This window comes from Felis catus, chromosome E2 (assembly GCF_018350175.1).
Source record: "Felis catus isolate Fca126 chromosome E2, F.catus_Fca126_mat1.0, whole genome shotgun sequence".
Lineage (NCBI taxonomy): Eukaryota > Metazoa > Chordata > Mammalia > Carnivora > Felidae > Felis > Felis catus.
In genome coordinates, this window is record NC_058382.1 from 16,932,307 (window position 1) to 16,948,472 (window position 16,166).

A 16,166-nucleotide genomic window follows, 5' to 3' on the forward strand; every position below is an offset into this window, starting at 1 on the left:
AAATACAGAATGACAACATATACCTCTCTATATAAAGAATGTTGAGGATCTTTTTTAAAGACATTCAAAGAGAGATTAAAATAGCACAGAGGTGGAAGCTAAACCAAGGGATCATTCTTCCTATAGTCTATCACATTCATGTTTCTTCCTGATATGAAGGTAGATATATATATATACACAGGGAAAAAAGCAGAGAATGAAATTCTACGATCTAAGGATCTATCTTCGAGTAATTCATATAAAACTGTGATTGCTGATAAAACATATATATATTCTTAGAATGTCAAGTATATTCTTTTTATAGTCTTTTATTTCCCCAAAAAAGTTTTCTCAGACCATTCCTAAAGTAGCTTTCCATCCTACACCATTTTCTATTCTCTTACTTTGCTTACTTTACTTCATAGTACTCTCTTATTACCTGAAGTTATCTATCTTTATTATTTTTTTAAAGTTTATTTATTTATTTTGAGAGAGACTGGACATGTGTATGCAAGTGGGGGAGGGGCAGAAAGAATCCCAAGCAGGCTCTGTGTTGGCAGATACGGGGCTCAAACCCATGAACCGTGAGATCATGACCTGAGGCTGAAATCAAGAGTCGGACACTTAACTGAGCCGCCCTGGTGCCCCCTAAAATTGTATTTCCTATTTATTTATAGTTACTATGTGTCTCTATTACAAGGTAAATTCCATGGGGGACAGAGACTCTATTGGCTTTATTTACTACTATATTGATAGTGTCTAGCACAGTGCCCAGCTCAGAGGTAGGCAGATAAGTCAATCAGTCAGTTAGTCTAACTATCTACTATTTATAAATACAAAAGAAGAAAGCAGCTGAATCAAAATATAGATAGAATGGTTGTCAACAGGGAACAAAGAGAGCACCTCTCCACCCATGCCCCCTTCAAAGAGGAGGAAAATTTGAAGAACAACAGCAACAACAACAAAAGAGTGGTAAATGGATAAATAAATAGTTCTATATGTATCCCCTGCTAAGACCTTAACTTGCTCCTCAGGTCTTAGACCTTTTTCTTTCAGGCCCTAGACCTTAATTTTTTAATTTTTTTAAAGACTTTATTTTTAAGTAATCTCTACACCCAACGTGGGGCTCAAACTTACAACTGCAAGATCAAGAGTCATATGCTCTACCGACTAAGTCAGCCAGGCACCCCAGGCCTTGGATCTTTAAAGAGGACTTTCTAAACAACAGCAGTAGAGTGTGCCTCTTCCCTAACTAGTTGTGTGGTTTCCTCTGGTGATGGCTTCCCCCTGCTTAATTGGGGCTCACTCACCTGCATATCGTCTCCTTCCTTTCCTCACAACTTTCCAGGGCTCTTTTCCTTGCTCCAACAAGGAAATCACATCTGGCTTAGAAATGAAGCATCCTGATTAGAAGAAATGAAATGTAAGGTGATATGGAAATAAAAAATAAATTCAAAGTTACTTTGATTCAATCTTGGCTACCTTCTTAATAAACTACAGGTCAGATGGTAATTGATAAAGCCTTTAGAACAAAGAAGGGCAAGATAGCTAGAAAACATTCATATTAAGGTTACATAATAAATAGATTAATTTATATTCATACAAGTAATCCTTCTTGAGGCAAGTGGTTGAGAGCACAGACTGCCCGAGTTCAAATCCTGTCTCTGCCACATCCGAGTTTTAAGAATAGTAATTGTACCCTTCATACACAATTGTTGTGACAGTTATATTAACATATACCTATATCTAAACACTGCCTAGGCTATGTACTAAGCACTATATACACAGTTGTCCCTTGAACAATGCAGGTTTGAACTGCAACAGTCCACATATATGTGGATTTTTTTTGATAAATAAGTACTGTAAATGTATTTTCTCTTCTTTATGCTTTTCTTAACATTTTTTTCCTCTAGCTTACTTTAAGAATACAGTATACAATACATATAACATACAAAATATGTGTTAATCAACTTTATGTTATCAGTAAAACTTGTGATCAATAGTAGGCTATTAGTTAAGCTTTGGGGAGTCAAAAGTTACATGCAGATTTTTGACTGCATAGGGGATTGGCATCCCTAACTCCTATGTTGTTCAAGGGTCGAATGTATTTTATTAGCTATTATTATTTATTGTCATTGTTATTTTGCTGAGGGGAAAACAAGAAGTTTCCAGAAGCATTTATTGTTATTTCTTATGATATTAATATAATGTTAAATGCAAAGTTCTTGGATTTTTAATTTTTCATCATGAAAGTAGGTAAAAGTGAATATGTTTATTAACAAAAGGAATGAGTTGTCTTGAATTGTAAATAAATCCTGTTGATCCAACTTAACACTACAAATATTATCTGTTCTTTTGGTAGATTAAAACCAAGATACATGGTCTAGCTATTTTCCTAACAGGTATACCAACAAATAACAAAACACCTATAGCAATTCTGAGTTCACATACAAAGTGAAACCTGATTTTTTTTTTTTAATACACAAGCGGGGTGGGGGTGGGGGGCAGAGAGAGAAAGGGAGAGAGAGAATCCCAAGCAGGCTCCGCAATAACAGCATGGGGCTTGAACTCACGAACCGTGATATCATGACCTGAGCAGAAATCAAGAGTAAGACACTTGAATGACTCAGCCACCCAGGTACCCTGGAAACCTGATTTCTTTGACACTAGTAAGACTGTATTCAAATCCACCCTTTTTTCATCAATAAGGAAGGCCTAAAGGCCACTTAAGAATGAGGAAGATGGCACATTAAAAAAAAAAAAAAAAGAATAAGGAAGATGAATATGTCTAACAGAGGTGTTCACTTTCAAACAAATAAAGTTCAAACCATTTACCTGAGAACAGGGAGCAGAAATTTAGATAGCTTCTTGAAAGATATTACTGAAATTTCCAGAGAAAAAAGCAGAAATTACAGAAAACATGTCTACAGGCGGATGACCTTACCCAGTGAGACCAAGTTGCTGTAATTCTCCAACATTACATCTCTGTACAAGTCCCTCTGTTCCAGGTCCAGGTATTCCCACTCCTCCTGAGAGAAGACTATGGACACATCACTGAACATCAGTGATCTCTGCAATGACAAACCATATAATACAATTGAAATTAAAGAAAATTTGTTTTAAGATGGAAGAGATACTGCAGGAAATGGACCATATGGCAAACAAAAAGGCTTGGGCTGGAAGCCTTTAATATAGTGAGTTAGGAAATGAGTGTGCCTGAAGCAGCATGCCTATGTGCTCTTGAAGAATCCTGTTGCTATAGGTGCAGCCTCTTGAATACTCTGGCGTATCTTGATCATCCAAACATGTCTGGGAAAGAAAAAAATCAGTTTTCCAATTAAATGAAATATTGTATATAAGCCTGTGCCTGTTACATGTCTCCCTCATAAAGTCTCAAGAAATGTAGTTCTTCCACCCTTTCCCTTTAAAGAACAGATTTTTAAAAAGTTTCCTTATAATATTTCTATGTTAGAAAAGGATATGAATAATTTATTCCAAGTTCATCATTGAATCAGATCATATCATAAGCATTTTTCCATTTATGACAGATTCTTTAATGAAGTCTAAAAAATTGTATAATAGTCTATGTGAGGGCTATATGAGACTTAATCATTCTTCCATTTTGGTCTATACAAAATATTTAAGGTTCTCCTCAGTTGTTAAGGCCTATAAACTATGTATCTGCATGATTTTCCTACTTATCATTTTCCATCACTCACTGTATACATTCCTTGTTCCTGACTTAGAGGATATGGATGTAGATTCTGGATACTGGTGATCCAGAATCACAGAGATGTCATTCTAGACCAGCATATCCTGTTCAACTACAAATGGAACCCTGATCCTAGTATACAACTCTTAGGGATTCCTAGGGAAGGTCCTTGATCTCTTTGCATGCAAGACCCAATTATATCTGTACCCCATCCTAAAAGCCTCACAAAGCAAGTGAGCTCACCATATGTTGAGGTTGAGGCCAACCAACAGCAAATCTTATCTTACATACTTGGAAAACTCAAATCCAGAAACATTCAGTTTCCCCATGAGTAGTCAAATGGGCTCATCCTCTTTCATCAACTCACAAAGATGGTCAAACATCCCCCTCAAGCGATTTCATTTCTGCCCCACTGCAGCTCTTAGCAAAAGATTGAGCACACATAGGAGATGCTAAATGATTTTTTTTTTTCAATGAATACACGAATAATGACTGGCGAAAAGAGGACTCATAGGACAGGTGTTGTGCTAAATAGCCTCATCCCTCACTGGATTTGGAGGACTGGGAGAAGATTCCTAGATGGGACTCTGATAGGTAGGAAGTTTCAGGATAAAGAAATGTTCATAGGACATTAACATGACTGTATTTTCAGGAGAAAGAAACAGTAACTTACATGGGCCATGGTTTAGAAACTCAAGAACTGGTCAGTCTTCCTTGGAGTTTACTTGCCTGGAGGGTTCACAGAGGCCAGAGCTAGGGGGAAGAAAAGAAAGCCATGAGATGAGATAGTCCTCAGAACTCACTAAATGGCTGGAGTTAATGTCCTTTTCCCCTCCCTTGAACTTCTCTCTCTCTCTCTCTCTCTCTCTCTCTCACCCTTTAATGTCCTTTTCCCCTCCCTTGAACTTCTCTCTCTCTCTCTCTCTCTCTCTCTCTCTCTCTCACACACACACACACACACACACTGAGGGAAATTTGAGGGCATCTGGAAAATCTAATCCCTCCTCGAAAATTCCAGGGCTGATAAAGGGCCACATCATCTAAACAAGAATATCTTTCAAAGCTTTGCAGGCTTGCTTGGATTCATCAGATACAAAGAGAGAAATTCCTAAGTCCCAACCCTGGCAGTCATTAACCACTGTTAAACTGCTGCACTGGCAACCCTACCAGCCTGCCAGCCTGTACAATAACTTCCAGAATCTTCTGGGCTCATCACTTTTTTCAATCAGAATCAACCACACTGCTTTCCTACATGTCTTTATTTACCATTCTCTTTCTTACAACCTAGGCTGAAAAGGTGTGGATACATGCGCTCAACAGGTAGACAACACATAACTATTTCAAAGACTTCCATAGGACAGGCATTTTATATACATTAAGTGGATCCTTAGGATTGCTATGTAGTATAATAATTATCTATGCGATGGACCAGAATATTTACAATAAAAGTAAAACCACTTGCAGAAATTCAGTTAAGTAGCAAAGCTGAATTTGGATTCCTCATTTTTCTAACCAAAGTCAGCTCTTAATCAACTCTAGTTCTGGTCTCTGAAACCCAGAATTTCTTGTTCCAATGGGAGAAACATGAGCATGCAGGACTCATTAAAAAATAGAAATAACGGGGCTCCTGGGTGGCTCAGTGGGTTAAGCATCCAGCTCTTGATTTTGTTTGGTTCAGGCCATGATCTCACGGTTTGTGAGTTCCAGCCCCAAGTTGGGCTCTGCGCTGACAGTGCCGAGCCTGCTTGAGATTCCTTCTCTTTCCCTCTCTCTCTGCCTCTCCCCCACTCATGCTTTTTCTCTCTCTTTCCTTCTCTCTCAAAATAAATAAATAAACCTAAAAAAATAGAAATAACATGTGAAACCACCAAAAGACATTAAATCTCACTTTGGGAGTACTTATGCCCATATTAGCAAGTTTGTAAGGAAATGAATACTCTAACCTGCAGATTGTGTAAATTTAAAATTATGTCCAAGCAGGGAGCACCTGGGTGGCTCAGTAGGTTAAGCATCTGACTTCAGCTCAGGTCATGATCTTGTGGTTTGTGAGTTCGAGTCCCGCGTCTGGCTCTGTGCTGGCAGCTCAGAGCCTGGAGCCTGCTTCAGATTCTGTGTCTCCCTCTCTCTCTGTCCCTCCCCAACTCATGCTCTATCTCTCTTAAAAATAAACATTCATTAAAAAAAAATTATGTCCAAGCAGCATTTAAACCATGCAAATCTTCTGACTCAGAAATTCTACTCTGGGGATTAAAGAAAATAATTGTATATATGTACAAGATGTAAGAATGTAGTGACAGACATTATTTATAATGGAAAAAAGCTGGAAAGAATCTAAAAATCCTTCAGTAGAAAGTAGATTAAATAAATTATAAAGCATCCACAGAATGAAAAAGCTTGTCACTTAAAAAATGATAATACAGACTTTTAATTGGAAAGATGGAAATATGTTTACTATTTGCTGAGTGAAGAATGCAGGTGACAACAGTTGTGAGTACTGTGATCCTGTTATAGCAGGGCAAAAAAGATATATATATTTGTGCATGTGCATGATAATCACAAAATCTAAGCTTTTAAAAATATATAAGGACATACAAAATATTCAAGATAAAATATTCTTCAATAAAATAAAATAAAATGGACATTATGAATACATTAGTAAAGTATAATTAAGCATCTGACTCTTGATTTCAGGTCAGGTCATGATCCAAGGGTCGTGAGATCAATCCTGTTGGACTCCGTGCTGAGCATGGAGCCTGCTTAAGATTCTCTTTTTTTCCCTTTGCCTCCCTCTCCCCTGCTTGTGTTCACACACTCTCTCTCTAAAATTAAAAAAAAAAAAAAAAAGATCTGCAAAGATTGCTAATTTCCCCATTTTGATCTTAGTTTTCTTCTTTTTGCTTATATTTACTTCATAATTTTATATGGCAATATATACTCTGGAAAGATATTTTTGAAATTTTGTAAATGGGAAGCTTTTCTTCAAATAGGTGAAAAAGACTCACTTCTGAAGCAGTCACCTCTTGAACTTGGAGGAAAAAAGCTACTATATATTTTTCTTCTAGCTCCCAATAGCTGACCCAACTCTATGATTTGTAAGTTTGTTCATGTATGTTGAAGTTTTGCCTAGAAAAAAATGGTTAAACACCCCCCCATCTAATGCCTTGTTTCTCTGCTGCTGCCTTTCTTAACTTCTGTACTAATGCATTGATCTTGCTTCTGAACCAGTCATTTTAGCCATGATGCCCTCCAAAGAGGTGCTGAATCTTTTGCCCTGTTGGTCTCACTTTGCATCAACATCATGAGAATAAAAACCATAAGGCATAACACCTCTTACATACAGTCCATTTACCTATACAGAAATCCTCTGGATTTGGCATTTTTTGGTTACAACCTGATAAAGCTTGCTATAATCAGATAATGTATCTTCTTCCCAGGAATTCCCAAGCTAACTTCTTCAGTGACCTTTATCACACTTAGTCTAATTCCTATACAGTTTTATCTATGTTGATAGATAATAATTTAAGAATCAACCCTGTTATGTGGATCCTGAGAAACTTAACAGAAGACCATGAGGGAGGGGAAGGGGAAAAAAAAAAAAAGGTTAGAGAGGGAGGGAGCCAAAACATAAGAGACAATTAAAAACTGAGAACAAACTGAAGGTTGATGGGGGATGGGAGGGAGGGGAGGGTGGGTGATGGGTACTGAGGTGGACACCTGTTGGGATGAGCACTGGGTGTTGTATGGAAACCAATTTGACAATAAATTTCATATTAAAAAAAAATCAACTTGTCATTTTAGTCACTCTTTCACCCTCAGAGTACTAGCATAGGATCAGGCATATTGTGAGTACTTTATAAAATGTCTAATAATTCAACCTAGAAATTCCATTTCTAGGAATTTATCCCTGGAAAATTTTTATAGAAGTATACAAGGAGATATATACAAGGAAGTTCATCAAGGAATACTTTCTAACCAAAAGTCAGAAAACCTAACAGTAAGGCAACCAGCTAAATAAATTAGGTTCTACAATATGATGGCATATTATGGTAATTATTAATAATAATGGTACTGGTTCATATTAATTCATGAAGAAAGATATCCATGATAAACTTCCAAGTGCAATAGGCAGACCAAAAAGAATATCCACAATGGTGGGAGGTGACTGACTCTCACATATGAAGAACACAGGCTTTGTTGTCAGGATCCAGAATATGAATCTGAGGTTTGATGTTATCAACTGGGAGACTTCAGTCATGTTAGTTTTCAGTGCCACTGCTTCCTCTTAGATAAACTGGAGAATAGTAACAGTATATATCTTATAAGGTTATTGTGAAGGTTAAATAATATAATACATATAAAGCACTTAAAATACCTTATTACAAGCAATAAATAAAATGAAAAAATTACATGCCCGTTATTCCATGTGTTTAAAAAAGTATCTTTAGTAAAAGCATTTTAATTATTTGGTAAATTATCTTTAATAATTTTACTTTTAATTTAATTTTATTTTTGAGAGTGAGCATGAACAAGGGAGGGGCAGAGAGAGAGGGAGACAGAGAATCCCAAGCAGGCTCCACACTGTGAGCGCAGAGCCTGATGCAGGGCTTGAACCCATGAACCATGAGATCATGACCTGAGCCGAAATTGAGAGTTGGATGCTTAACCAACTGAACCACCCAAGCGTCCCTTTAATAATTTTAATACTAGGATGCCCTTTCTCCTTTCTCTTATAGTGAGATTTTCTGGACTCCTCTTTCTTACAACATTAGTAAATTTTAGAACTGTTTGAGAATGTAATTCTTCTTAATAAATAATATTAGCAAAAAAGATTCATAAAAATCAAGAAGTAGAACAAAGTCCCTTTTGCTCTCTATTCCTAGCAGTTCCAAAGAAACACCACTTGGCATCATAAAACTCAAGAAATTTGATAAGGTATCATACTGAACACATTAACACATTAAAAACATTTGATCAAGTTCTTCTGTATAACATGCCTGAATTATTTATCATTACTACCACGTTCCACTGTTATTACAAATCTCTACTTAGGAGCAACCTTGAACCACAAAAAAAAAAAAAAAAAAAAAACACCACCTCAATTCTGAAAAGATATCTTACTTGATATTTGTTGCCCTGATAAATGTTTCCATAATCCTAAAAGGTATAAAGTCTTGAAAAAAATTTCAGATTAGAGGGAAACCACTGTACTCTCCTTTACTCTGTACAAACAGCAATATAATAAATCTTATGACTGCGCTGGATTTCTTTTCAAAATGTTGGAGAGTATCTCCTTAAATAATCAATTTTTGTAATTCTATTTTACGAAATAAACATATGTACACAAGCGCACAGAAAAAAGATTTGGAAAAACAAACATCAAAGTACTAATATTCATTAACTCTGTATGATGGGACTATGAACAAATTAAATGTTCTTCTTTATAATTTCCTTAGGTCTGCATATTTTTCTTGTTTATAATAAACCTGCATTAATTCTATCATCAGAAACAAAAACTATTTTCAAACAAAATAAAAAAGAGTTGAGGAGAGGAACTACCTTTTAGTTGTTAAGAGAAAGGAGTCTATAGGACTGTGAAATGAGTGAGTTCCTCAAAAAAAAAAAAAATCAGTATGGCAGAAATAAATAACACTCATCAGTTTTTTTACTGTTCTTCACCAAAACAAGGTGCTGCCTTCACCTTATTCTGTGACTGAACACAATCAAGGTAAGCAGCATTCTTTTTTATTTTTTTTAACATTTATTTATTTTTGAGAGACAGAGAGAGACAGAGTATGAGCAGGGGAGGGACAGAGAGAGAGGGAGACACAGAATTCGAAGCAGGCTGCAAGCTCCAAGCTGTCAGCACAGAGCCGGACACGGGGCTCAAACTCACAAACCTCAAGATCATGACCTGAGCAGAAGTCAGAAGCTTAACCAACTGAGCCACCCAGGCACCCCACAGTAAGCAGCATTCTTAAATTCAGTAAAAATACACCAAAGCAGAAGTATTTGGTACACGATAGAGGCTTTCTCTCTGCCTTTCTCCACTGTGTAACTAATTATAGTTTCACATTAGATATAATCCTTGCAAAATTTCTACAAGCCCCTAGTTTACTAAAAGGGATTCATCTGTAATTAAAATTTTCCTGAGTCATCTTGTTCAAAACTATGACTATTGCTTAAAATTTATCATTTACAGGGCACCTGGGTGGCTCAGTAAGTTGAGCATCCAACTCTTGACTTCAGCTCAGGTCATGATCTCATGGTTCGGAAGCACCGTGTCAGGCTCCACTGCTTGGGATTCTCTCTCTCCATTATCTCTCTCTTTCAAAAATAAATAAATAGACTTTAAAATTTTTTTTCAATTTTTTCCTTCTCATGATTCACATGTTTAATGACATAAAATTGCATCACAGGGATGGAGTGTGACTTAAGAATTTTCTATTGTTAGACACTAATTTTATTTGTTATCTCAAAGTACATTCTCAGATATTAGTCTTTGACTCTAGGCCAGTAGATCTAAATCTTTTTAGCATCATGTTTGAAAATCTCATTAAATTATGGACTTCCTCCCCATAGAAATGACATATTAACAAATATCTACAACAACTTAAATACAACTTCAAGGAGTTTCTGGTTCCCTGAAAGCTCCAAATGGATTTAAATTACCTCTGGTTAAGAATTTCTGTTCTAGGGGCACCTGGGTGGCTCAGTCGGTTAAGGGTCCGACTTTGGCTCAGGTCATGATCTCGCAGTCCGTGAGTTCGAGCCCCGCGTCGGGCTCTGTGCTGACAGCTCAGAGCCTGGAGCCTGTTTCAGATTCTGTGTCTCCCTCTCTCTCTGCCCCTCCTCCGTTCATGCTCTGTCTCTATCTCAAAAATAAATAAACGTTAAAAAAAAAAAAAAGAATTTCTGTTCTAGACCATTTGAGCATCTCATTTTTTTTTTTTTAAACTAGGAAATCCCCATCACAGTTAGCTTGGTATTTTCATTTTTCCTGATCTATTGGAGGTGGGTGGGGAATTGCCCAAAATCACATTAACAAATAGCTAATGTTTATTAAATACTTATCAAGTGTCAGGAGCTGTTCTAAGAGCTTTACACTTAAAAAGAAAGCTCATAGAAGTAATGGGAAGTATCTGTCAAATGGACAAGTGCATATAGGCACTAGGTAGGTAGCCTAAGTATTAACTCAATCGACAGGAAATTTAAAAAGGAAGCAAATGTTCCCATGCCCTAAAAAATAAAAATGCATTTCATATTATATGAGGAAATACCCACTCACCTTGACCTTAACTTTTTAAAATGGACAAGAGCATTCCTTCTCCTCCTCCTCCTCAGAGCCCTTTCCTTAGGGTTTGACAAGATTGAGGAAGAAGGGAATCTTAGGACAACAGGCCTTTCTTGGAGCCCAGCCCAGCTAAATTAGGGCACACCACGACCCCATCTGTCCCCACCCACCACCCACACATAAACCGAGTAAAGAGGGAGAATATTGTTGACCCTTCCTAGTATTAGAAAAAGGCCAGGGTCACGGTTGTGGGAGGCGGGCGGCGGGAATCGGACTTCTGGGCAGTTTCCCGGAAGAAACTCGGTGGTTCTGAAACCTGCAGCTGGACCCCTCAGAGCTGTGTGTGTGTGTGTGTGTGTGTGTGTGTGTGTGTGTGTGTGTGTGTGTGTCCGCGCGCGCATCCGAAGATGTAGTGGGTGGGGGTACCCCCAGGAACCTGCCTGCGAGGCACGTTCTTTTCTAACATTCTTATCCCAAGATCGGGTATGAGCCTTTTCGCTGGCGCTCAGCTGTCTGTCTGGGAGCTTTTTCTCTGCCGCTGGGCGCGTGCGGCTAGAGGGCAGAAGATCAGCTGCGACGCCAGGGTCGGAGTCACATAGTCCACGGTCACGCAACCTTCGGTCACACAAGAGGATCTGCGTCCAATTCAGCCACACAAATGCCATCACCCACTAGTTCCGACCTCACAGCCACACACAGTCCTGATGCCACACTCGGGCCCCGTCACGCCCACGGTCACCCAGACACACAACCACGCACACCACTGCCGTTCTCACGCACACTCGGGCCTGAGGTGAGAGGCTCGCCACACTCTGCGGTACTGCAGCGCCTCCCTTCTGTCTCCTAATCTCCAGGCCAGGCGGCAACGTCTTTCCGACCCTCTGAACCGGGACTGCTCACCTTGGGTGTCGCACCTGCCTCACGGTGATGCTCAGTGTAAGCGAGGATGGGACGGAACCTGCAAGTACACAGCCCCCGGGGCTTAACGGGCCGCGCGCGGAGGCTGCTGGGAGCTCGCTCTGTAGGCACTGAGTGCGCCGGCGCCGCCAGCCTAGGGGAGCGGAGCTTCCACCCCGCCCGCTCGCCGCGTGAGGCGGAGATCTAGGCGGGCTCCTGAGCGGGCGGCGTTCCCGGCTCTTTGTCCCAAGAAAGTCCCGGCAGGTCCTGGAGCGCGGCGGGCACCAACAACCGGCGTATTAAAGGGGGGATATGCATAAATGTGACTCTCCCTACCGCCTACTCGATGGCACTGTGTGTCTATCTTTGGGGTGGTTCTGGGTACGACTTTCTCATTGGGTGTGGCTGGTTTGTGTTTGTGAAGTGCTACTTCGAGGACCGGAATGTGGTTTGTGAGGGAGATCTTGACTGGATTGTGTGGCAGACTGTACAGGACTAAGAATGTTGTGTTGGCCTGCGAGGTAATGGGTCTGTGAACGTGTCTGTAATTGACTCTGAACATTTAGGTGGCACGGTTCTGATAGATACGTTTTCCCCAGGCCTTCCCTGCAGACCTTGGATGGGAGTCCCTCAGTGTGTGCCTGATTGTGGCGTGTGTGTGTGTGTGTGTGTGTGTGTGTGTGTGCGCGCGCGCGCGCGCGCGCGCTTCTGGTGTGTTCCTGCGGGACTGTGACGATGTGGAATGATTGGATGAGACCAAAAGCCTCACTCGCCTCAATTTTGAAATGAGAAAGGAATGTTGCATTTTCAAGAAGCATCATCTTTACTGAAGCATTTGGTGACAAAAACTGATTTTTCTGGAAAATTGTGTATTTACATTTAATCACAGGTTTATTATGGAGAATGTAAATAAACATAGATTTAAACATAAGATTTCAAAGGAAAATCCTGTCCTGGAATAGTTTATTTGCTCCTTCCCCAGATTTCCAGAATAGGCTGTTCCTCTTAATGTTAAGGGGACTTTGTTGGGAGGATTTAAGAAGGCCCAGACTAAGAAAAAACATCTTGGGGCCCCTGAGTGGCTCAGTTAAGCATCTGACTCTTGACGCAGGTCATGATCTCTCGGTTTGTGAGATGGAGCCCCACATTGGGCTCTGTGCTGACAGTGCTGAGCCTGCTTGGGATTCTGTCTCTTCCTCTCTCTCTCTCTCTCTGCCCCTCCCCTGCTCATGCTTGATCTCTCTCAAAAATAAATGTTAAAAGAAAAAAACATCTTTACCTAAAAGAGAAGCACTATGGCTAGAGCAGACAACCCAGGATTAGGGAGTCAAATATCTTGGGTTCTAGATCAGACACTCTTCTCTTTGTTAAAGGAAGGCAAGAAACTTAAGACTCAAGCATTCATTCGTGCTGACATTACTAATTCAAATGTAATGTTACAAGGTTTTATTACCTTTTATATTTGTTTTTTTCCTCTAATAATCTCTCTCTAGAAATCCTGGTTCCTAGTAATATTAACATATTTATATAGTTGCAGTAGTCTAGAATGGCCATAAAATAGTTTAAAATTGTGATGCCAATATTATTATTACTAAAAATATAACTAGTAAATAAAATTTTAGATTGTAGTTATTCTAAAGCAGGGGTTGACAAATTACAAATCTGGCCTGCCACGTATATGGCTAGTGAGTAAAGAATAATATCTTTTTAAAATGGTTTTAAAAAATCGGAAAAAGAAGAATATTTTGTGACGTCTAAAAAATCATGCGTTTCAAACTTCAGTGTCTATAAATAGTTTTACTGGAACATAGCCATGTTCATGTTATTCATTGTCTATGGCTGCATTTAAGCTACAAGGGCAGGATTGACTAGTTATGCAGACTGAATGGCTTGCAGAGCTTAAAATACAGTCAATTCCCATTATTCACAGTAGTTCTATAAAGTTATTGCAAACACTGAATTAGCAAACCATTTCTCCTAAAGGAAATATGGGGTTTCCTGCAAGTATCAGATGACATTTTCTTCAACCAACCAATACATACCTTGTTTTATGTGCTTCAACACATAAATAGAAAATTTGTGTTTTCTTGTGAGCCTAGAAGATAAATCCAACTTACCTTATGAAAGAATTTTCCTATTTTTCTGTTCAGGAAACCAGCTGCTTTTTTTTTTCTTTAACATTTATTTATTTTTTTTTTGAGACACAGAGAGAGAGAGAGAGCACAAGTGAGGTACAGGCAGAGAGAGAGGGAGACACAAAATCCAAAGCAGACTCCAGGTTCTGAGCTGTCAGCACAGAGCCCAACGCAGGGCCTCAAACCCACGAACTGTGAGATCATGACCTGAGCCGAAATAAGATGCTTAACTGACTGAGCCACCCAGGTGCCCCTAGGAAACCAGCTGCTTTCTTACCTGTGTTTCTCCTCTGATGGAGGTATACCAATATGAATAAAAAATAATTTGATACCTCTGCTCTTATAAGGACCAGCTATTTTTCCTCTGATAAAACTGATTTCTCAGCCTAAGTACCATTCCTGGCCAAGTGATTCATAAACAAACACGTAATCTCAATCTACTCAGGAATATGAGTGCAGAGTAAAGTTCTGTATATATGTAATCAGGCTTGGGTGGTATGATGTCACTGAGGAAGATAGAAAATTCTTTAGCTTGGGACTGGGGATTTTAGGTTGATGGTGGTGGATTTCAGCAATTGATTTCTGAGCTAACATAGCATACTGTCCATTTAGAGCTATTTAAATCATCCTTCTTTGGAGATTCACTGGAGAGGGCTGACAACTGGCCATACTTTGTGTTCAATCATAAATATTGTTACCACTCTGCTTCCCATATATTTTAATACTAAGAGAAACAAACCACATTTCTTATCTTATAGATGAGGTTTGTGATCAAAATTCCTGTGTCCCTCCAAGAGGTGCAGGTACCCAATCAAGACTGAAAGAGCCACATTCAGGAACATAATGAGGTGTGTGTGATGGGTACAGTCTCTGTCTTCTTTATAACTAAATTATCAATAGATTTTGGTTGAAACATATATTTTAAAAAAACAACAACTTGGCTTAGGAAACCCTAAAGCAAGCCTTCAAATTCACTGTTTTTTGTTTTTATTCTCTTAGAACACTTCTGCACATTTTCTTTCTATCCTCTGTATTTAATTCTTTGTGGAGTGCCTCCTTTGTTAAAATGATAGCTTTGAAGAGGTACTTATGCATTGTAACTTGGTGGAATAGAAAACACTTAAAGCCACTCAAAAGAAACTTTATAGGAATGTCACATAGACAGATTTCAGAAATGTGGTATTGCTAAATTCCATCTTTCCTCCTGTTACTCTTCTGTGATAATAATTTGGGGTTCTCCTTGTCACAATCTATACAAATTCAGAAATTCTGAACTGGGCATTGAAAGAAGATAACACAGAAAAGGATTTTTTTTTTTTTTAATGTCATAATCTACATGAGGGAAGAGGGCTGGTAGCAGTCCTTTGTCGTTTAGCTCCCGTTGGTTTGCATTCATTATCAAACATTTAATGTTTATGAAAGATCTATCCCTATGTGCAAAGGTGTTTTTTATTAGTTTGGAAACACTGAGCTTGTGTTTATTCATTTTTTTTATTAAAAAAATATTTTTAATGTTTATTTATTTTTGAAGGAGGGAGAGACAGGGCGTGAGCAGGGCAGAGACAGAGGGAGACACAGATCCAAAGCAGGCTCCAGGCTCTGAGCTGACAGCACAGAGCCCTACTACGTGGGACTCGAACTCATGAACAACAAAATCATGACCTGAGCTGAAGTCAGATGCTTAACTGACTGTGCCACCTAGGCGCCCTGCAGCCACTTTAAAAAACAGTCTGGAAGTCCCCCACACTGTTAAAGGTATAAAACGTATAACCCAGGGGCGCCTGGGTGGCGCAGTTGGTTGAGTGTCCGACTTCAACCAGGTCGCGATCTCGCGGTCCGTGAGTTCGAGCCCCGCGTCGGGCTCTGGGCTGATGGCTCAGAGCCTGGAGCCTGTTTCCGATTCTGTGTCTCCCTCTCTCTCTGCCCTTCCCCCGTTCATGCTCTGTCTCTCTCTGTCCCAAAAATAAATAAACGTTGAAAAAAAATTAAAAAAAAAAAACAACAACGTATAACCCAGCAATTTCACTCTTAGCTATATATGCCCAAGAGAAAGAGAAATATATGTCCACAGAAACATTTCATGAATGTTCAGAGCAACATTAATAACCATAGCCAAAAAGTGGAAATGACCTAGATGTCCAGCAACAAATGT

At 39.1% G+C, this 16,166-nt stretch overlaps 1 protein-coding gene across 1 annotated transcript in view; it reads right to left on the reverse strand.

Moving 5' to 3' along the window:
- Positions 1-12,992, reverse strand: part of LOC111556204 — a 67,139-nt gene extending 54,147 nt beyond the window's left edge. The window contains exons 1-4 of the mRNA XM_045047010.1: positions 11,883-12,992; positions 4,365-4,444; positions 2,924-3,050; positions 1,290-1,382 (exon numbers count right to left, since the gene is read on the reverse strand). Of these exons, the coding sequence (XP_044902945.1) occupies positions 1,290-1,382; positions 2,924-3,050; positions 4,365-4,373 (229 nt within the window). The 5' untranslated portion in view covers positions 4,374-4,444; positions 11,883-12,992. The remainder of the gene's footprint in view (positions 1-1,289; positions 1,383-2,923; positions 3,051-4,364; positions 4,445-11,882) is intronic.
- Between the last annotated feature and the right edge of the window lie 3,174 nt (positions 12,993-16,166).